The 23,018-nt window shown below is 42.6% G+C and overlaps 1 protein-coding gene and 1 non-coding gene across 2 annotated transcripts in view; one reads left to right on the top strand and one right to left on the bottom strand.

The window, feature by feature from the left end:
• The window catches only part of LOC124595662, a 32,200-nt gene extending 12,927 nt beyond the window's left edge, over nt 1-19,273 (top strand). Inside the window, exons 2-3 of the mRNA XM_047134506.1 lie at nt 5,171-5,761; nt 18,821-19,273. Of these exons, the coding sequence (XP_046990462.1) occupies nt 5,171-5,761; nt 18,821-19,213 (984 nt within the window). The 3' untranslated portion in view covers nt 19,214-19,273. The remainder of the gene's footprint in view (nt 1-5,170; nt 5,762-18,820) is intronic.
• Nucleotides 4,189-4,262, bottom strand: Trnai-uau. Its single transcript has one exon. It is a non-coding gene; the product is annotated as a tRNA-Ile (tRNA).
• Nucleotides 19,274-23,018: the final 3,745 nt, after the last annotated feature.

Raw genomic sequence — 23,018 nt, forward strand, 5'->3', positions numbered from 1 at the left:
GCATTCCGCTCACTGCTCTGTGGAACCATGACTTGAGTAATTTTCAAAAAGCAAGGAAGCCGTATTTTAAAGGTTTCACAGTAGAAGTCAGACTAATGTATCAAGATATTAGAGAAGAACTAAAAATGTCAAGTCAGGAGAAAATGGAATGAACACACAGAAGGAATGGGAGTGAAAGACTTCCCTTAAATGTCAGAAATTATAGGTGCCAAGGAAGAAGAGATAGATTAAGATCCCAGCAAAGATAGGTACTGTAACAGGCAATTTTGCCTAATACCTGAATAGAAGAAGGGGAAGGAGCAGAAGTAGTTCTTAAATGTTCTCAAATGTCTAAGAAATTATAGCAGTGTTTTCGAATGTTCTTCGAGGTTGTTGGAATTCGTGGTTCAAATGGCTCTGAGCACTATGGGACTCAACTGCTGAGGTCATTAGTCCCCTAGAACTTAGAACTAGTTAAACCTAACTAACCTAAGGACATCACAAACATCCATGCCCGAGGCAGGATTCGAACCTGCGACCGTAGCGGTCTTGCGGTTCCAGACTGCAGCGCCTTTAACCGCACGGCCACTTCGGCCGGCTTTGGAATTCGTGCTTTGTACTGAGAGTGTATGAGGTAAAATCCGACTCTACTGCGTTAGAGTCCGACTCGATTACGTTAGTCTGAAGCACAAAAGAAAATACAAGGTAAATCTCTAATGGTAGCACAAGCTGGCACAAAGAAATGAAACACGAGAATTTTGGAGCTTCAGTCTCTGAGAGCATTTAAGGCGAAATTTGCTTCGATTACTTTAATTGTTGTTGTTTTTGTTGTGGTCTTCAGTCCTGAGACTGGTTTGATCCAGCTCTCCATGCCATACAGTAAATCTGCATGCCCTCGAGAAAAATTACGGCTGTAGTTTCCCCTTGCTTTCAGCCTTTCGCAGTACCACAACAGCAAGGCCACTTTGGTTAGTGTTACAGGGTCAGATCAGTCAATCATCCAGACTGTTGCCCCTGCAGCTATTGAAAAGGCTGCTGCCCCTCTTCAGGAACCACAAGATTATCTGGCCTCTCAACAGATACCCCTCTGTTGTGGTTGCACCTACAGTACGACTATCTGTATCGTTGAGGCACGCAAGCCTCCCATCAACGGCAAGATCAATTATATAGCTCAACGTGAATATTTAAATGAGAATTTCAGAGAGAATTATAGAGGTTATATTAATTGTTCTGATGATATTCAATGTTAAATACCAAAATGTAAGAGAGTACTTATGTAGCAGAGTTAGTCAGAAGTCTACAGCCTAAAAAAAACACAGAAGTGTCTCTGCATCTTCTGTTGTAGATACATCAGTCAGTGCATAGGGCGTTTCGTGCATTCATTTTCGATTGGTCTGTTCATATTCCCAGTTCTATAAATGAAATCTTTTTCAAAAGCAGTAATTATGTTAGGTGATGTCTACCTTACCATTCCACGCTTGTTTATTAAAGATTCTCCTCTAAAATCGGCAGACAGTGAAGATATCTTTTACCAATAACCTGTGAGATGATTTTGATGTGTATGTGATGTATGTACATTAACCTTAAATATCATTTTAATTACATTTACATGATAGTAACACTTAATCACTGTAAATAGGGAAATTACATTATATATATGTCTCCAACATTTACACTTTTCCTTATAGTAAAACAATCTGAGGGCAGTAGCTTTAAAGGCCCATTATATATATATATATATATATATATATATATATATATATATATATATATATATATATATATATACACTCTCCTGGAAATTGAAATAAGAACACCGTGAATTCATAGTCCCAGGAAGGGGAAACTTTATTGACACATTCCTGGGGTCAGATACATCACATGATCACACTGACAGAACCACAGGCACATAGACACAGGCAACAGAGCATGCACAATGTCGGCACTAGTACAGTGTATATCCACCTTTCGCAGCAATGCAGGCTGCTATTCTCCCATGGAGACGATCGTAGAGATGCTGGATGTAGTCCTGTGGAACGGCTTGCCATGCCATTTCCACCTGGCGCCTCAGTTGGACCAGCGTTCGTGCTGGACGTGCAGACCGCGTGAGACGACGCTACATCCAGTCCCAAACATGCTCAATGGGGGACAGATCCGGAGATCTTGCTGGCCAGGGTAGTTGACTTACACCTTCTAGAGCACGTTGGGTGGCACGGGATACATGCGGACGTGCGTTGTCCTGTTGGAACAGCAAGTTCCCTTGCCGGTCTAGGAATGGTGGAACGATGGGTTCGATGACGGTTTGGATGTACCGTGCACTATTCAATGTCCCCTCGACGATCACCAGTGGTGTACGGCCAGTGTAGGAGATCGCTCCCCACACCATGATGCCGGGTGTTGGCCCTGTGTGCCTCGGTCGTATGCAGTCCTGATCGTGGCGCTCACCTGCACGGCGCCAAACACGCATACGACCATCATTGGCACCAAGGCAGAAGCGACTCTCATCGCTGAAGACGACACGTCTCCATTCGTCCCTCCATCCACGCCTGTCGCGACACCACTGGAGGCGGTCTGCACGATGTTGGGGCGTGAGCGGAAGACGGCCTAACGGTGTGCGGGACCGTAGCCCAGCTTCATGGAGACGGTTGCGAATGGTCCTCGCCGATACCCCAGGAGCAACAGTGTCCCTAATTTGCTGGGAAGTGGCGGTGCGGTCCCCTACGGCACTGCGTAGGATCCTACGGTCTTGGCGTGCATCCGTGCGTCGCTGCAGTCCGGTCCCAGGTCGACGGGCACGTGCACCTTCCGCCGACCACTGGCGACAACATCGATGTACTGTGGAGACCTCACGCCCCACGTGTTGAGCAATTCGGCGGTACGTCCACCCGGCCTCCCGCATGCCCACTATACGCCCTCGCTCAAAGTCCGTCAACTGCACATACGGTTCACGTCCACGCTGTCGCGGCATGCTACCAGTGTTAAAGACTGCGATGGAGCTCCGTATGCCACGGCAAACTGGCTGACACTGACGGCGGCGGTGCACAAGTGGTGCGCAGCTAGCGCCATTCGACGGACAACACCGCGGTTCCTGGTGTGTCCGCTGTGCCGTGCGTGTGATCATTGCTTGTACAGCCCTCTCGCAGTGTCCGGAGCAAGTATGGTGGGTCTGACACACCGGTGTCAATGTGTTCTTTTTTCCATTTCCAGGAGTATATATATATATATATATATAACCTTTCTCATTATTTGCCATAAAAACTTAGAATATATTATGTTGCTACTGATCCTCGTTTGAACAACATGTTACACTTTTCTCAATGCAAGATTAATAAACTGCATCCTTTTCTAAATCAGCACAAGGAGATCTGTAAAAAGGAAACTTACAACTGTCCTTCTTCATCTTACTTTTGCTTATCAATATTATTTGTGCTACCAATAGGAATAAATATTCCTGCTTCTTCTTTCACACAAGGCAGAACATTCACATCCTGCTAGAAGCAGATTTCTGATGGCTAAACCCTGTGGAACATCAGTTTTAATTTCTAAACTGCTTCAGTCATTTACAACTACAATCATCTGCTGCAAAATGAATGTCATGATATCGGAAGTTCTCCAACAGAAATGTAGGGAATCACATACCAAATGAAATAAGTGACATAAGCCGAAAAAAATAGTCCTTGATGACAATTTTTTACTCTTAAATTTATTTTTAATGTAGTATAGGTGTGTAAATACTTAGCACAAAATAACAATCTCTTTAGAAATCTGCTAACATTTGTTATCAAATTACTGTTTAATTGAATAATATAATCCTCAGGTGGGAGAGCTGTTAATAGCCACATCGGCACTCTTCATTCCACTTAATTTTCTTCTCTAATGTGAATATTTTTTATACGTAGAGAGATTAAAATTAGGACACTTTTCATAGTGATGTGGCACTTCGTAATTCTGATGATTGAGTGATACCAGTATAAGTTAATGAGTTGTTGGGTATATGCTTGGAAATGGAGAGAACTAATCAAGAGTTTGATGTAAAACTTGTGGGAATGTTGTAAAGATTATGTATATGGAAACAGTAACTGTTCTCGAAAGAATAGATACTGTTGATGATCGTGCAGCTTTTCCCTGGAATAAATGATGATGAACTGAAAACCATCAGCTGCCAACAGGTGTTGTTGGTTTACCTCGATGTGGACAGCTGAATATGTGTGCCCCGACCGGGACTCGAACCCGGGATCTCCTGCATATATGGCAGACGCTCTATCCATCTGAGCCACCAAGGACACAGATGAATAGCGTGACTGCAGGGACTTATCCCTTGCACGCTTCCTGTGAGACCCACATTCCCAACTGTTCACAATTCCACATATGTAATGTACTTTATATGTATTACAGGGAAAAGCTCCACGGACATCAACAGTATCTGTTCTTTCGAGAACAGTTACTGTTTCCATATATATAGTTAAAGGCTACCCAGCCATTGACCTTCGTCTGTGCGAATGCGCACAGGTTGCCCAGACTCTTACGGTAATCACCAAAGTGTGCGCGAGTAATGAGTGGATTGGCAAATATCTATAAAGTACATTGCATATGTATAATTGTGGACAGTTGGGAATGTGGGTCTCACGGGAAGCGTGCAAGGAATAAGTCCCTGCAGTCGCGCTATTCATCTGTGCCCTCGGTGGCTCAGATGGACAGAGCGTCTGCCATGTAAGCAGGAGATCCCGTGTTCGAGTCCCAGTTGGGGCACACATTTTCAGCTGTCCACATCGAGGTAAATCAGCAACACCTGTCGGCAGCTGATGGTTTTCAGTTAATTATCATTTGTTGTAAAGATTGTTGCTTGTGGATATTGGTAGTTAGATTTCACAACTTGGGTGATGAAAGTGTAGGTAATGGAGTCTTGCTTTGTGGAGAGGATATGGAATGGAGGAACTGTAGGTGATAGAAAGAACAGATTCTGGTGTGAATTCCTGGATCAGATGACAGAAGTGAGTCAATGTTAGCCTAGTGCAGACAGTGGTGTCTGTCAAGTTGGAAAGAAGGAAGGTCCGAACTACTCAAGTGTAGGTATCTCGTAGTTGTAAAGGTAAATAATAGAGCATGTGTACACTTATATGTGGAAAATCTTGGAAAATTTTTTAATGTAGAAAACTGGATGGTGCCACTAACAAAATACTTTATTTCACAGCTGGAGGCGTTCGATACGGAGTCGCTAATACTAGGGGAGGTGATGCCCACAGCGCACGAGGCTCTGCGGAGGGTGGAGGGCACGTCGTTCCGTCCGCTGGCGGCCACGTGCCTGCACCACGGCGCCACGCCCAGGGCCTTCCTCGTGCTGGACGACCTGGTGGCCGCCGGCTATCGACTGGCAGACGCCGATCGACCGCTCGATTACCAGCACTGCGAGGTGGTGATGCGAGCTTACGCGCGCCTCCACGCCGGCACTGCCCACGTGCTCAGCAAGCGCCCCGACTACGGCGTCCAACTCAATACGGACATGTTTGCAGCTGAGACCATGGAGGGTTTGTTTCGTCAGATGATACGCTGCACGTGCTCTGCTATTGCAGATTTCATAAAAAGGGTACCCGGCTGGGAAGAATATGCACCGAAGTACATCGACCTTGCGAACACCATAATGCCGCGAGTGAAAGAGTCATTGATCCGTAAAATGCAAGATACCAAGCTGAAGGTTTTGGTTCACGCTGATTGCTGGAAGAACAATATGATGTTCAAGTACTCAGAAGAGAAGGTTGCTGATGTGCGGTTTGTAGATTTCCAGGTATGTAAATGAGTGGTTCTACCACGTACCAGTTCTTTCTATTCGCTGCGTGGAGTGGCCGTGTGGTTTGAGGTACCATGTCGCGGAATGAGCGGCCTCTTCCTCCAGAGATTCGAGTCCTCCCTCAGGCATGGATGTATGTGTTGTTCTCAGCATAAGTTAGTTTAAGTGGTATGTAAGTCTAGGGACTGATAACCTCAGCAGTTTGATCCCTTAGGAATTCACACACATTTGAACATTTTTTTCTCTCTGTTTATTTGGAATCTTGGTCCACTTGCACATAATGAATTCAGAAAATAACAGAGCTTGTTCTACGCTGATGAAGACTGTATAAATTATTCTGCATTGGCCAGTCACGTTAACATGACCACAGACTGTATTGGACATCAGCGTGCAATAACCGATGACAAACGGCGGGCGGCAACGGTAGCAGTGGATGTTATATAAAGTGTGTTGGTGTGACATGGCAAACAGTGCAGTCGTTGTCGGAATGTCGAAGCGGAGCGGTTTATCTGTCGCCCAAAAGGGCATGATCACCGGCTTTTTTTGCCAAGGGTGGAAGCATTTCCAAAACGGTGAAGTTCGTAAACTGTTCGCGCATCTCCATGCTTGAAGCACATAGCCCATGGCAGAATGGCACTATCCAAAACACTACACCGAGGCAACTGTAGTTCACCACGCGCCATAAACAACAATGATTAGCCGATGTCTGTGGAGACGTGTCTGGGCACATAAGCAGGCGCCTAGTTCAAGCACCTATGCTGACCGATATTTATTGATGAGGAAGGCTGGAATTTGCACCCCAGTATCGCAACTGGACGCTCATTGAGTGGCGACAGGTGGCCATTCCGGATGAATCACGTTTAATGCTACACTGGACATCTGTTGGCATGTAAGGCGTGAAATGTCTGAAATCAGACTCCCTACAACCAACATGGAGTATTAGGGTCTGAGGAATATTTTTGTGACATTGGTTGGGTGAGCTCGTAATTATGGATGTCATAATGGGACAACACAAGTATGCATCTGTCCTGGGCATTGTATTCACCCTTACTTGCAGTTTAGCCGGCCGCGGTGGCCGAGCGGTTCCAGGCGCTTCAGTCCGGAACCGCGCGACTGCTGCGGTCGCAGGTTCGAATCCTGCCTTGGGCATGGATGTGTGTGATGTCCTTAGGTTAGTTAGGTTTAAGTAGTTCTAAGTTCTAGGGGACTGATGACCTCGGATGTTAAGTCACATAGTGCTCAGAGCCATTTGAACCATTTCTTTGAACATGCAGTTTGCTTTTCCTCAGCGTGATGACGTCTAGCAGTGCAGCATGTCACACAACTCGTAGTGTACGTGCACGATTCGAAGGGCGCCAGGATAAATTACCGTACTGCCCTGGCCACTAAATTCCTCGGATTAAAAGCCAATCGCGAGCTTGTGGGACCACCTCGATCGGGCTGTTCGCGCCATAGATCCTCAGCCGAGAAACGTAGCGCAGCTGGCCACGGTACTGTAGTCGACATGGCTCCACATCTCTGTCGATACCTTCCAGAACCTCACTGACCCTCTCCCAAGAAGCACCGCGCTGCAAAAGGCGGTTTCTCAGCCAGGTTGTCACATTAATGCGACTGGAAAGTGTCTGTATGTAGTAATGAATAATGTGGTAATACAAACATATACAGCTTCATGAGTACATCTGCATCTACATCCATACTCCGCGGTGTGTGATGGAGGGTACCTTGAGTACCTCTATCGGTTCTCCCCTGTATTCCAGTCTCGTATTGTTCGTGGAAAGGATTGTCGGTATGCCTCTGTGTGGGCTCTAATCTCTCTGATTTTATCCTCATGGTCTCTTCGCGAGATATACGTAGGAGGGAGCAATATACTGCTTGACTCCTCGCTGAAGGTATGTTCTCGAAACTTCAACAAAAGCCCGTACCGAACTACCGAGCGTCTCTCCTGTAGAGTCTTCCACTGGAGTTTATATATCATCTCCGTAACGCTTTCGAGATTACTAAATGATCCTGTAACGAAGCGCGCTGCTCTCCGTTGGATCTTCTCTATCTCTTCTATCAACCCCATCTGGCACGGATCCCACAATGCTGAGCAATATTCAAGCAGTGTTCGAACAAGCGTACTGTAACCTACTTCCTTTTTTCGGATTGCATATCCTTAGGATTCTTCCAATGAATCTCAGTCTGGCATCTGCTTTACCGACGATCAACTTTATATGGTCACTCCATTATAAATCGCTCCTAATGCGTACTCCCAGATAATTTATGGAATTAACTGCTTCCAGTTGCTGACCTGCTATATTGTAGCTAAATGTAAAGGGATCTTTCTTTCTATGTATTCGCAGCACATGTCTACATTGAGATTCAATTGCCATTCCCTGCACCATACGTCAATTCGCTGCAAAACCTCCTGCATTTCAGTACAATTTTCCATTGTTACAACCTTTCGATATACCACAGCATCATCCGCAAAAAGCCTCAGTGAACTTCCGATGTTATCCACAAGGTCATTTACGTATATTGTGAATAGCAACGGTCCTACGACACTCCCCTGCGGCACACCTGAAATCACTCTTACTTCGGAAGACTCCTCTCCATTGAGAATGACATGCTGCGTTCTGTTATCTAGGAACTCTTCAATCCAATCACACAATTGGTCTGATAGTCCACATGCTCTTACTTTGTTCATTAAACGACTGTGGGGAACTGTATCGAACGCCTTGCAGAAGTCAAGAAACACGGCATCTACCTGAGAACCCGTGTCTATGGCCGTCAGAGTGTCGTGGACGAATAGCGCGAGCTCGGTTTCACACGATCGTCTTTTTCGAAACCCATGCTGATTCCTACAGAGTAGATTTCTAGTCTCCAGAAAAGTCATTATACTCGAACACAACACGTGTTCCAAAATTCTACAAAATACGTTAACCCTAAACGTTCTGTGACCTTCCGACAGTTCAAACACTTCATCAGAATCGTTAAAAAGAGAAGTTAACTTTTCCATAGGTACTCTCCCTGTCATTCTAAAGGAAGAACTGCAGCAAGCCACGTAGAGAAAATATGACAAACTCTTATATGTGTTATGCTGTATGCTTCCTGATAGTATGATAGAGTATGCAGGAGGCCAAGATTAATATGTTACACATTAGTACCACCAGACAACCAGAACCAGCTACGTCGTATATAGTAAACACTGAAATACAGAGGGAAGAGCGCAACTCAAGCAGTCCCTTTGTTAGACATCATACAGAACTTAGTGGAAACTCTCTCACCGTATTTATAAGACTATCCACAAATTATATTTCGATGGATTCTTTTGGAAAATGGTCTCAGTATTTGTAACGTAAGGCCAAAATCTTTGAACTCAAGGAATGTCCAGCGTCCAAACAGTATTCAAGAACTGCAGTTTGCTTGGTTATTGTAGACTTCTCTCCCTTACAAATAACTTCCGGGAATTCAGCCAGGTAACACTTTCAGCAATCGCCGATATTTCGGCGGGAGAACACCCCGCCATTTTCAAGGCAAACTGCAACGGACAGGCGGCGTACATGCAAATTTAATACCTCGGTTCTCCGACAGAAGCAGGAAAGATAAAACACACACACACACACACTGAACACTAGTGCCACCAAAGATGACCAAAGTCAGAGCTATCGATAGTGAGACTATGAATTCGCAGGTGAGGCAGCATTGACTCTGTTCCTCTGTTTTTTGACAAGGGAGAGAGCCGGATTCCAAACAGAGTTTAAACAGAAACCTCCATCCCTGTTAACGAGGTTGCTCGCTAATTTATTCTCAACTGCCTCCCTAATGACACTGTCCCAATAGCTGGACGTGCATGCCAATATCTCGGTGTTATTATATAACATGGGGTGACCAGTATCCAAGTAATGTTCGGCAATAGCAGATCTATTTGGCTGCTGTAATCGTGTGTGCCGTTTATGCTCAGTACATCTGTCCTCCACGGTCCTGATAGTTTGACCAATATATGCCATGCCGCAGCTACAAGGAATACGATATACATCCGCCTTACGCAGTCCAAGATCATCCTTAACGGAACTCAAAAATGCTCTGATTTTAGATGGAGGTCGGAAAACACATTTCACATCGTATTTCCGTAAAATACGACCGATCTTATTGGACGTGTTTCCTACGTAAGGCAAAAAGGCAGTAGACTTAGGTGCTGACTCAGAATTATCATCAATCACCCGATGTACAGTTGGTCGATAGCCCAACGCACGTTCAATCTGTCTATCACTATAACCATTTTGACGAAATGTAACTTCAAGATGGGACAGCTCAGCTGGCAAAGTCTCAGCGTCAGAAACGACATGTGTCCTGTGTACCAAGGTACGAAGTACCCCTTCACGCTGAGCCGAATGGTGACAACTAAAAGCTTGTAAGTACAAGTCGGTGTGAGTACGTTTCCTGTAGACTGCATGTCCCAATGATCCATCATCCTTCCTCCTAACCAACAGGTCGAGAAAGGGAAGACAACCATCCTCTTCCACCTCCATCGTAAAACGAATATTCGGGTGGATCGAGTTCAGATGTTCTAGAAAGTCATTCAAATTCTCCCTACCGTGAGGCCAAACAACGAAGGTATCGTCAACGTATCTAAAGAAACAGGCGGGTTTTAATTTTGCACCCACTCCGAAGAATTTGCCGGTAGTTTATTTTATTAGTTCAATTGAACAGCCAGTTTGCAAACTACCTCCTGACGCTGCAGAGGAAGTTAGGAGGGAGGCATGCCGTGTTCTGACTAGGGCTCGTCCACCCAAGAGTAATGTAACAGCAGCAGAGAGGGCTGCTTTACGCTCTCTCAAAGTTGATCCCAGTATTGTTATTTTACCTGCTGGCAAGGGCAATGCCACCGTTGTATTAAATAAACATGATTATGTACAAAAGATGCAACGTTTACTATCTGATTCAGCGTATCGCAGAATCGATGCTGACCCCACGAAAAGTGTTGAGAGAAAGACCAACAGCCTCCTGAAGAAAAGTGGTTTGTCGCAGGACACAATCAAGAGGCTTAACACCTATAGTGCCGTTCCCCCTAGGTTATATGGCCTTCCAAAGGTTCATAAGGAAGGGGTTCCTTTCCGCCCTATAGTGAGTAACATCGGCGCTCCGACATATCGTGTATCCAAGCATCTTGCTTCTCTATTGAGTCCACAAGTAGGACGGTGTGAACATCATATCAGGAACTCAGCTGATTTTTTTACGTCGTTTGGAAGGACTGAGGCTGAATGACTCTGATATTTTAGTGAGTTTCGATGTGGTCTCTCTCTTCACTCGTGTTCCTCTGTCTGAATCGTTGCGATTAATTGAAGCCAGGTTTGGTGCTCATTTAACTAATCTCTTTAGGCGTGTGTTGACATCCACTTACTTTTTATTTAAGGACCAGTATTACGAGCAGACAGATGGAGTTGCGATGGGTAGTCCGTTGTCTCCTGTGATCGCAAATTTATTTATGGAAGACTTCGAGGAACGTGCATTGGAGTCGGCGCCTTTAAAACCCGCCTGTTTCTTTAGATACGTTGACGATACCTTCGTTGTTTGGCCTCACGGTAGGGAGAATTTGAATGACTTTCTAGAACATCTGAACTCGATCCACCCGAATATTCGTTTTACGATGGAGGTGGAAGAGGATGGTTGTCTTCCCTTTCTCGACCTGTTGGTTAGGAGGAAGGATGATGGATCATTGGGACATGCAGTCTACAGGAAACGTACTCACACCGACTTGTACTTACAAGCTTTTAGTTGTCACCATTCGGCTCAGCGTGAAGGGGTACTTCGTACCTTGGTACACAGGACACATGTCGTTTCTGACGCTGAGACTTTGCCAGCTGAGCTGTCCCATCTTGAAGTTACATTTCGTCAAAATGGTTATAGTGATAGACAGATTGAACGTGCGTTGGGCTATCGACCAACTGTACATCGGGTGATTGATGATAATTCTGAGTCAGCACCTAAGTCTACTGCCTTTTTGCCTTACGTAGGAAACACGTCCAATAAGATCGGTCGTATTTTACGGAAATACGATGTGAAATGTGTTTTCCGACCTCCATCTAAAATCAGAGCATTTTTGAGTTCCGTTAAGGATGATCTTGGACTGCGTAAGGCGGATGTATATCATATTCCTTGTAGCTGCGGCATGGCATATATTGGTCAAACTATCAGGACCGTGGAGGACAGATGTACTGAGCATAAACGGCACACACGATTACAGCAGCCAAGTAGATCTGCTATTGCCGAACATTACTTGGATACTGGTCACCCCATGTTATATAATAACACCGAGATATTGGCATGCACGTCCAGCTATTGGGACAGTGTCATTAGGGAGGCAGTTGAGATTAAATTAGCGAGCAACCTCGTTAACAGGGATGGAGGTTTCTGTTTAAACTCTGTTTGGAATCCGGCTCTCTCCCTTGTCAAAAAACAGAGGAACAGAGTCAATGCTGCCTCACCTGCGAATTCATAGTCTCACTATCGATAGCTCTGACTTTGGTCATCTTTGGTGGCACTAGTGTTCAGTGTGTGTGTGTGTGTGTGTTATCTTTCCTGCTTCTGTCGGAGAACCGAGGTATTAAATTTGCATGTACGCCGCCTGTCCGTTGCAGTTTGCCTTGAAAATGGCGGGGTGTTCTCCCGCCGAAATATCGGCGATTGCTGAAAGTGTTACCTGGCTGAATTCCCGGAAGTTATTTGAAAGTTGTATACGCCAGGAGAAACTCAGTTCTCTCCCTTATTTTCGACACAACTGTCTTCAGTAGTTCTGCGGGTATGGTGGATTTCTTCCAAGTCACAAAGACAGCATATTTAACAAATTCCTGCCTTTTGTTAATATAAACCATACTTCGCTATCTTAGAGGGAGAATGGGAAAAGCACGCTTCACATCATATTTCCTCAGGATGCAATCCATTTTTTTTAATCGTGGAACCTCTTCTTCAGTCTCCTCACACTCTGGACAGTAGTTAGGAAGTGTGTGGTATGTCCAGTTTGTCTCCCTCTATAACGGTTCTGGTGAAAATTACACTAGAATTGTGTCAACTGACTTGGCAGCTTTTCAGGATCCAACAGTACTCCTCTGCATTGAGCCAGACGGAAAAAAACACTATCGGCACGAAGGTTCAAAACCGTGTAATTTGGCTACCTATAAACAAAATGCCCTAGCGAGTTATAAAGCTTCTTCCAGATCTACACGTTATGGTATGGAAGGTAGCGCCCTTTTCCACTTCCGCAGCAACGAGAAATTTTAGGTAGATAGACTTAAAACATTGAAAAACAATCTGCAAGTTCTCAGTGTGATAAGGCCTGATAATAAAGGTGTTATTCACTCACCACACGTTCCACAGATTCAAGGACGTATTCCTCAAAGTCCTTCATAAAACGATAAGAGACAGTTTTGTCAAAATACTGGCCCCAAAATAAAAATAAAATATATGGTTAACATGGTTAAAATTAAGTTAGTTGGTCGTCCAAATTGCCATCAATTTTCCTAAACGACTGAGTCAGCGGGGCATGAAGAAACAGAGGGGCAATGATGAAAATTGCTAAAATAGCGAATCATTTAGATGTGAAACCTACAGCCAGCGTCAGAAATCCTCCAGATCTGTGTGAATACTGACCCGGGGGAAATCAGTTTGGGTTCCACGAAAATGTGAGAACAGATGAGGCAATACTGACCCTGTGACATACCTCAGAAGACAGACTGAAGAAAGTTAAACTGACATTTATAGAATTTCTCAATTTAGAAAAAGCTCTCGTGTATGTTGAGTGGAAAACACTGTTTGAGGTTCTGAAGGTAGAAGGGGTAAAATACAGGATGCGAACAGCTGTCTACGTCTTATAGAAAATCCGGTCTGCGTTTATGAAAGTCGAAGGACGTGAGAGGAAAGTAATAATTCAGAACGGCATGAGACGTAGGTGCAGCCTATTCCCCATATTATTTCATCTGTTCATGGAGCAATCAGCAAAGGAAATTAAGGAGGAATTAGGAAAAGGGATTAAAGTTCAGAGAGAAGAATTGCAAATTTTAAGGTTTGTCGATGTTAGCAATTTTGCAGATACGGCAATGTTCAGTTGAAAGCAAAGGATAATGTTTTTTCATTTTCAACATATTTATTTGCCACAGGGGCCAAATTTAAAATGAACAATGACGAGCAGTATTTATTAGCAACAGAAGCAATGATGAACAATTAAGCTAAAGGGGACACCACAATACATCTCAGTAAGTTAGTAAAACTTTAAGTCACTGTCCTTTGAATGCTACAGGGAATTCCTTTTTTCAATTTGTGACAAAGCAAAGCCTTTGAACTTGATAAACATAGAAAATCGCCCCCCAGAGGCACTCAATGGACACAATTATTTGGCTGCTTGAAAACCAATGTTACTACAAGCACAACATGAATAACACTATAAACTTTTAAAAAAGTCTTTGAAGTTATCACTTAAAACCGCTCGGGGCGCTGCAAGTCTGCAACCTGCCGAGACGCCAGAAAAGACAAAGCAAGGTAATGAAACCTAAAGAGTTTCCCTATGCTAAAGAATCGATATGAACGCGTGCACCCAACTCAGTACTGTTGTATTAAAATATCAATGTATAGTATTTAATCTATATAAAGACACAATGCTATTACATTTGTTACTTTCAAAGCTTTTGTAATTCCAAAGAATTTAATACACAGCTACGTGGCTGTATCTGAAGCACATTAACACTGATATTTTTACTGCTTACCTGTATAATTATTTAACTGAATGCTTTTTTTCTAAGGGCTGCAGTGCCAGTATTTAAATCTTGGGCAAGGTCCTTCACAGCTCACCTTGTAAATTCCCAAGTGAAATTTAAAATCAGACACTGCTTCTAATAGGAAGGTTATTTATTTCCTGTTTTAACCAATTAATTATAAATATTTTCCTTTGTTCAGCTTCTCTACTTTAGTAAAGATCACAACGGTGGAACAAGTAGTAGTTTCCTATCTTTACATCAGTATTGAGTATCTTTCCTTATTTCATAACTTAGGTAATTTTCTATGTGCCGCTACAATATCCTTCAAATTTTCTACAAAAATCGTTTGTGAAGCAGCAGTAGATATCAGAATTGATTTTACTAAGGCATTCAAGAAAATATTGCTGTGGCTTATGGCTCTCGTAGTTTAGTCTTAACAACACATGCTCTGGAAAATTAGTTGTCACATTTAAATTAGTACAGTAACTCAGAACATTGAAGTGACACTAGTACACTTGGCAAATATGCATTTATACTATAAAGTTTTTTTAAACAATATTAAAGAGAAAATGATTATGACGAGAAATCAGATTTCAGTAAATGCAAATAGAGTGATAAGACTATAACAGATATATTAATTGACTTTTTCAAACATAGAGAAAATATAAGAAATTAATCTCCCTTTTCCGAAATTAGAAGGAACAATGAGTGATATTTTCTTATAGAGAAATGGTGTACAAGTACAGCGTTTAGTCAGTAAACCTGAGCATTTTAAAATTTTCCAAAACAAACCATGTCCCAGTTTAACACAACTATTTGGTGGTTTCCAACTTGTAGCATTCCCATCATATTTAATTTGGCTTTTCAGCACCAAATCCTGGATGGAGATTCGATGGGATCTTCTTGTTTCCATATTCTTTCAACTGAGGCAGTTTAATATTCGCAGTTCAGGGACAGTTGTACTCAGATTTTCCCTGCTCTCTATCACTGCAACTTTTTGAAGCTGACTGTCCTCAACGATGGCTAAAACTTGACCGACTCTATCCACAAGCGCCGAGGTTGGACATGTCACAAGCAGTAGCGCTTCCCTCATTTTGTGGTAGAAGACCACAATAAAAAAATTATTGTATTTTCCCTCAGTGACATATCAGTTTTTATAGATGCAGTACACTTAAAGTATTTCATGACCAGTGAAGTTACATTACCCAACTTTTACAACATTCTTTTACAGTTTACTGACAACCTATTCAAAAATAATTACTAAAGATAGTAATGCACATAATGTAGTGTATATACAGTCGTTTAAAGTCTTTACATAGAATACTGTTAAAAGGAGTTGACAATGTCGCCTGTATCTCTGCGTAGAGAGTGTTGTTATAGCAGAAATTAATACTAATTGGATTAGGAAATGAGAAGCTGAAAGAAATATACGAGTTACGCTATTTGGATAGAAAAATAATTGACTAAAGCAGAAGAAAAGAGGAGATGAAATGCATACTGGCAATACCAAGAAAAACTATTCTGCTGAACAGAGATATTTTAACATGAAATATAAGTTTCAGTGTTAGCAGGTAATTTCTGAAAATATTTGTATGGAGTAAAGCCTTATTTTGAAGTGGAACGTGGATGATAAAGAAACGGACAAGAAGAGGATAAAATCTTTCGAAATGTGTTTCTGCAGAACAATGCTGAAGACTGGAGGGATGGATGAAATAACCAATGAAGAAGTACTGAATGGAATTAAAGGCTAAAAACAACAACAAAACTTGAGTAAAAGAACAGATAGGTTGGTAGAACACATACTGAAGTACCAAGGAATCCATAAACTGGTAATGGAGTGAAGTATGGAGTGCATCGTTTGAATAATTCTTACAGATAATTATGTTTTTGGAAATGACACTGCTAATGAGCGAATTCAACCAATTAACTTAGTTACTCAGATCCCTTGTATTTTGCAAACACACACACACATACACATACGCGTACACACACATGCAAACACTATGAAGTTTGTGTTACACGAAATATATGAATAGTCATAATACAGTTTATATTGCAGATGCCTTAAGTGGCTCTTAAGACTGTTCTCGTCTTCATATTGAGTTAGCGTGACCTACTCAAATACAAAAAACTTAACTGTAAATGGTACACTTTGATAATGGAAGTAGGAGATCATTTTTTTCTTTCTGTGATTGTTTAGTGTTGATGCGGTACACATTTGTAGCAGCATAGCGTGAAATTAATTCACAATTAGAATGTTATCCCTTATTTTTCATTTATTTCTCATCAGTTTAGCTTTATTAATAACACCGAAGAACTTTTCAGCGTTCCTCATCTTCTCTCTTTCGATCTTCTATCTCTTTCTGATTGTTTCACAGTTTTGCAACCCACTTTAGCGCACTCTAATTTAAAAAGACGATGAACGACGATCCGAATGTACGTTATTATAATTCCAGAAAAACTGAATGATTTATTCAAGAGAAAGAGCTCCACAAACTGAGCTATTCATCTCCAACTTTGGGATTCAATAATGTATTGTATATAATTGTATTCAATAACGCGTTGGTCCACCTCTGAGCCTTATGCAAGTAGATATTCAGCTTGGCATTGATTGACAGAGTTGTTGAATGTCATCCTGAGGGATAGCGTGCCCAATTCTGTCCACTGGTGCGTTACATTGTCAAAATCCCGAGCTGAATGGAGGGTTCTGCCCTCAATGCTCCAAACGTTCGCAGTTGGGGAGAGATATGGGGCCCTTACGGATTGAGGTAGGTTCTGGTGAGCACGAAGACAAGCAGTAGAAACTTTCGCCGTAAGTGAGCAAGGCATTATCTTGCTGAAATGTAAATTCAGGATGCCTTGCCATGCTGGGCAAACAACGAGGCGCAGAATATCATCGACGTACCACAGTGCTGTAAGGGTGACGCGGTTGACGACCAAAGAGGTTCTGCTATGAAAAGAAATGGCACCCTAGACGATCACTCCTGGTTGTCAGCTCTATGGTGGGTGACAGTATTGTTCATGTCGCACTACTGTCTGGGATGTATCCACACACGTCTTCGGCCTGGAACTTCATTGAGTGAAGTGTCTTCAGTCACGAATCCCACTTCAAATTCAATCGTGGTGACCAATAAGGATGTGTCTGGAGACGTTCCTGACAGCTGTGGAATACCAACTTGTCGCTCACCATAAGGCCCGGCAAGAAGGAGTGATGGTCTGGTGTGCCATTACTTTCCGTAGCAGGACCACTTTTGTTGTCATCCGCGGGACCGCTACTGCCCTGCGGTACGTCGAAAATATTCTATGTCCATTATGCTGCCTTTCATAGCAAACCATAGGAGCTTACATTTCAGCAAGATAATTCCCTCCCGCACACGGCGAGTGTTTCTACTGCTTGTGTTTGCCAAACCTAGCTTGGCCAGCAAGATTGCTGGATATCTGCCCAACTGAGAACATTTGGAGCGTTAATGGCAGGCCCCTTCATCCAACTTGGGATTTTGACGATCTAACGCGCTAATTGGGCAGAATTTGGGATGATATCCTTCAGGAGGAACCAAACAACTCTCTCAATCAGTACCAAGCTGAATAACTGCTTGCATTAGGGCCAGTGGTGGACCAACATGTTATTATGTTGAATAAATCATCCAAGTCTTCTGAAATTGTTGTCATTTGTTTGTCTGTACATGTTCATTGTATCTATCGACTTCCGTCACATTCGGATAATACCTTCGTGGTGCGTCTTTTTTTCTGACTTAGAGACTATTTTATTTACATTATGACCTTATCACAAGTATCGTGGCCGTCACCCCTTTTTTCACACCATTGTCCATCTCTTTTATTGAGCCAGCCTTCTTCCTCAGAGTCTGTTGTCATCATTGCTTCGTAGCACCTTCCCCTTGTCCTAGGTACAGATCCTCTCATCCTTCTTCCTTGAAGAGAGCATTTCCGTTTTCGGTTTGGCTACCAAATTTTCTATATAACCCAGCAACAATGGATATTTCTTCATTTGTTTAAATTGCTATATTGCTGATTTTAAAAATTCTGATATTAAAAATTTTCTCATTATGTTGTTCTTCTTATGGTCCAATATCAACTTCTTCTCTAGAAGTTACCCCCCAGGGTCACCAGTGTCTCTCATTCTATGTTCTTTACATACCTGCTCATTATGTACAGGCAGTGCCGCACTTGCTGCGATGAATCAGTGCTACTAGCGAGTTGCTACTCACGAAGGTTTTGTGGCGGGAATGGTGATCTTAGCAACACCTTCAATCTGTAGTGAGACTTTCCATATTGTTCTGTTGCACTGACGTTGTGTCCACATCCGCAGCTAACCCACGCGTCCAGCCCTGCGCGCGACCTGGTGTACTTCCTGTTCGTGAACACTGGTGTGGACGTGCACGAGCGCCTATCTTCGCTGCTGGAGACCTACCACTCACAGCTGCAGGCGTCGCTGCGCGCGCTGGGGATGGCAGCCGCGGCGGACGCCTACCCGCTGGACGAACTCCTGAGGGATATAGAGGACCTGCAGCCCTTCGCGCTGTTCACATCCACCCTCAGTGGGTTCGTGCTTTCCTGGGAACGTGTCGGATACAAGTTCTCGCAGGCACTGCATGACCTCAACATATCACCGGACTTGCTCTATGGCGTCTATGACAATGAGTACTCGCAGCCTTACATGAAGTACATCACCCGTCACTTCGAGAGTAAGGGGCTTCTGTGATGGGCGCTAGCTGTACCGTATTGGTGGAAAGGGCGAGAGCGGGATATAACTGAATAGACTCTGTACACACTGCTAAATATATCATTGCTGATAGTTTATTCACAGAGTTCATCAATCACATTTATAGAAGTCAGCAACCATTATTATCATTAGACTCTCTTGTTACTTATCAATATTCCTCAAGAGCTATATTTAATAGCCTACATGTGAGCTGAGTTTTCGGAACAAATTTTATGAAGTTACTGTTGCTTTCTTACAGAAAGCTAGGTGAAAAATCCTTGCTGTAATCGAGATGACGTTCTAGCATAACTGATACATTCTCATAGGAGGGTAGCATTTACCATATACTAACTATACTGGGAGGGATGAGTAGGGAGCCAACATTCCTCGCTATCGTGAATAATAAAATATATAAATCAAGAATCCAAGGAATGAAGGCGGGGGGGGGGGGGGGGGGCAGAGGAAGGGTTAGGAATCTGGCTAGAAGAGGTCTTCGTGCGTCTGGAATATTAGACTAAGTATCAGCAGACAAGAGTAGTACCACAGGGCATCAAAGCTTTCTCACTGGAGCAAAGGAAAGAGAAGTTAAGCACTCAGTCAGCTTACCTACAACGACACGATTACTCTGCAGTTCAAACGTAAGTGTTTGGCAGAGGTTTCATACTGACATTTTCAGACTATTTCTCTGCTGTTGCTTCTCGAATAGTAAGTAGGAAACATGAAAAACAGAAGCATTCCATGCGAGTACGGATTTCTCTTATGCTGGTCTTTTCTCTCTCTGTAGTGGGATTCAAAACATTATTTAGAAAGTTGGTGATTGAAATTTCCTTGGAGACAATCACACAGTAATTTGTACAATCGTTCATCTAAATATAACTTCAAATAAAAAATAAGGGCCCGTGATCTCTAATGAACAGCTATAAATCAGCATATTGTAGAGAGTGAAAGTAGACTGAGAGTTCAGATCATATTTCTCATTTCACAGAAACGTGTTTAATGTCAACTTTCTTGAAAGCGAGCATTTCAAATCTGCCTTTCATTTTCTCACCTACTAGATTGGGGAGCGTAGATATAGAGGACTTCTTGATATAATGCCTTTCTATTTGATTTTCTATTGCAATCACGTTCATTTCTAATTTCCTTCGATGTCTAGTGACGAAAATTCAACCAATGAGTTCATAAAACTGACTGATACTTGCATATGTGTTTATTAAATCATAATACTAATTGAGCGATTAATTTAAATTCTTTTTAAAAATCATATTACTTATCTAAAGTATCATATGACTACATTTCATCCGATATGCTATTTTTTACTGTGCACCCAGGAAAAGGGAGTAAAACCTGGACGCTGTCACATCTGACTTCGTGACCAAACTCTGTTGATGTCAGTTTCTTATAGCTCCATGATTCGAACAAATACCCTTTAATTTAGAGTCAGTAGCAGATTAATCTGCTCTCACAGCACACCATCGTCATTAAGCTCTGTTTTTAATTTAATAAACATTTTTAGACATGAATGCATATCTATAAAAATAACCTATGTTGGTGTTGTGGCCTTGAGTCCAGACACTGGTTTGATGCAGCTCTCCATGCTGCTCTATCCAGTACAAGCTTCATCATCTCCCAGTACCTACTGCAACCTACATCCTTCTTAAAATGCTTAGTGTATTCATCTCTTGGCCTCCGTATACGATTTTTAGCCTCCACGCTGCCCTCCAATACTAATTTGGTGATCCCTTGATGCCTCAAAACATGTCCTACCAACCGATCCCTTCTTCTAGACAAGTTGTGCCAGAAATTTCTCTTCTCCCCACCTCTATTCAATACCTCCTCATTAGTTATGTGAACTACCCATCTAAACTTCAACATCCTTCTGTAGCACCACATTTCGAAAGCTTCTATTCTCTTCCTATCTAAACCATGCATTTCCACTCTTCATTTCCATACATGGCTACACTCCATACAAATACTTTCAGAAACGACTTCCTGACACTTAAATCTATACTTGATGTTAACAAAGTCACTTCTTCAGAAACGCTTTCCTGGCCATTGCCAATCTACATTTTATATCCTCTCTACTTCGACCATCGCCGGATATTTTGCTCCCCAAATAGCAAACTCATCTACTGCTTTAAGTGTCTGATTTTATAGTCTAATTCCCTCAGTATCACCCGACTTAATTCGACTACATTCCATTATCCTGGTTTTGCTTTTGTCGATGTTCATCTTATATCCTCCTTTCAACACTCTGTCCATCTGCTCTTCCAGGTCCTTTGCTGTCTCTGACAAAATTACAATGTCATTACAATGTCATTCCATTATCCTGGTTTTGCTTTTGTCGATGTTCATCTTATATCCTCCTTTCAACACTCTGTCCATCTGCTCTTCCAGGTCCTTTGCTGTCTCTGACAAAATTACAATGTCATTACAATGTCATTCCATTATCCTGGTTTTGCTTTTGTCGATGTTCATCTTATATCCTCCTTTCAACTCTCTGTCCATCTGCTCTTCCAGGTCCTTTGCTGTCTCTGACAAAATTACAATGTCATCAGTATCACCCGACTTAATTCGACTACATTCCATTATCCTGGTTTTGCTTTTGTCGATGTTCATCTTATATCCTCCTTTCAACACTCTGTCCATCTGCTCTTCCAGGTCCTTTGCTGTCTCTGACAAAATTACAATGTCATCGGCGAACCTCAAAGTTTTTATTTCTTCTCCATGGATTTTAATTCCTACTCCGAATTTTTCTTTTGCTTCCTTTACTGCTTGCTCAATATACAGATTGAATAACATCGGGGACAGGCTACAACCCTGTCTCACTCCCTTCCCAACCACTGCTTCCCTTTCATGCCCCTCGACTCTTATAACTGCCATCTGGTTTCTGTACAAATTGTAAATAGCCTTTCGCTCCCTGTGTTTTACCCTGCCACCTTCAGAATTCGAAAGAGAGTATTCCAGTCAACATTGTCAAAAGCTTTTTCTAATTCTACAAATGCTAGAAACGTAGGTTTGCCTTTGCTAAACCTATCTTCTAAGATAAGTCGTAGGGTCACTATTGCCTCATGTGTTCCAACATTTCTACGGAATCCAAACTGATCTTCCCCGAGGTTGGTTTCTACCAGTTTTTCCAATCGTCTGTAAAGAATTCATGTTAGTATTTTGCAGCCGTGACTTATTAAACTGATAGTTCGGTAATTCTCACATCTGTCACACCTGCTTTCTTTGGGATTGGAATTATTATATTCTTCTTGAAGTCTGACGGTATTTCGCCTGTCTCATACATCTTGCTCACCAGATGGTAGAGTTTTGTCAGGTATGGCTCTCGCAAGGCTATCAGTAGTCCTAATGGAATGTTGTCTACTCCTGGGGCCTTGTTTCGACTTAGGTCTTTCAGTGCTCTACCATACTCTTCACGCAGTATCATATCTCCCATTTCATCTTCATCTACATCCTATTTCATTTCCATAATATTTTCCTCAAGAACATCGCCCTTGTATAGACCATCTATATAGTCCTTCCACCTTTTTGCTTTCCCTTCTCTCCTTAGAAATGGTTTTCCATCTGAGCTCTTGATATTCATACAAGTGGTTCTTTTTTTCCAAAGGTCTCTTTAATTTTCCTGTAGGCAGTATCTACCTTACCCCTAGTGATATATGCCTCTTCATCCTTACATTTGTCCTCTAGCCACCCCTGCTTAGCCAGTTTGCACTTCCTGTCGATCTCATTTCTGAGACGTTTGTATTCCTTTCTGCCTGCTTCATATACTGCATTATTATATTTTCTCCTTTCATCATTTAAA

This window comes from Schistocerca americana, chromosome 2 (genome assembly GCF_021461395.2).
Source record: "Schistocerca americana isolate TAMUIC-IGC-003095 chromosome 2, iqSchAmer2.1, whole genome shotgun sequence".
Taxonomy (NCBI): domain Eukaryota; kingdom Metazoa; phylum Arthropoda; class Insecta; order Orthoptera; family Acrididae; genus Schistocerca; species Schistocerca americana.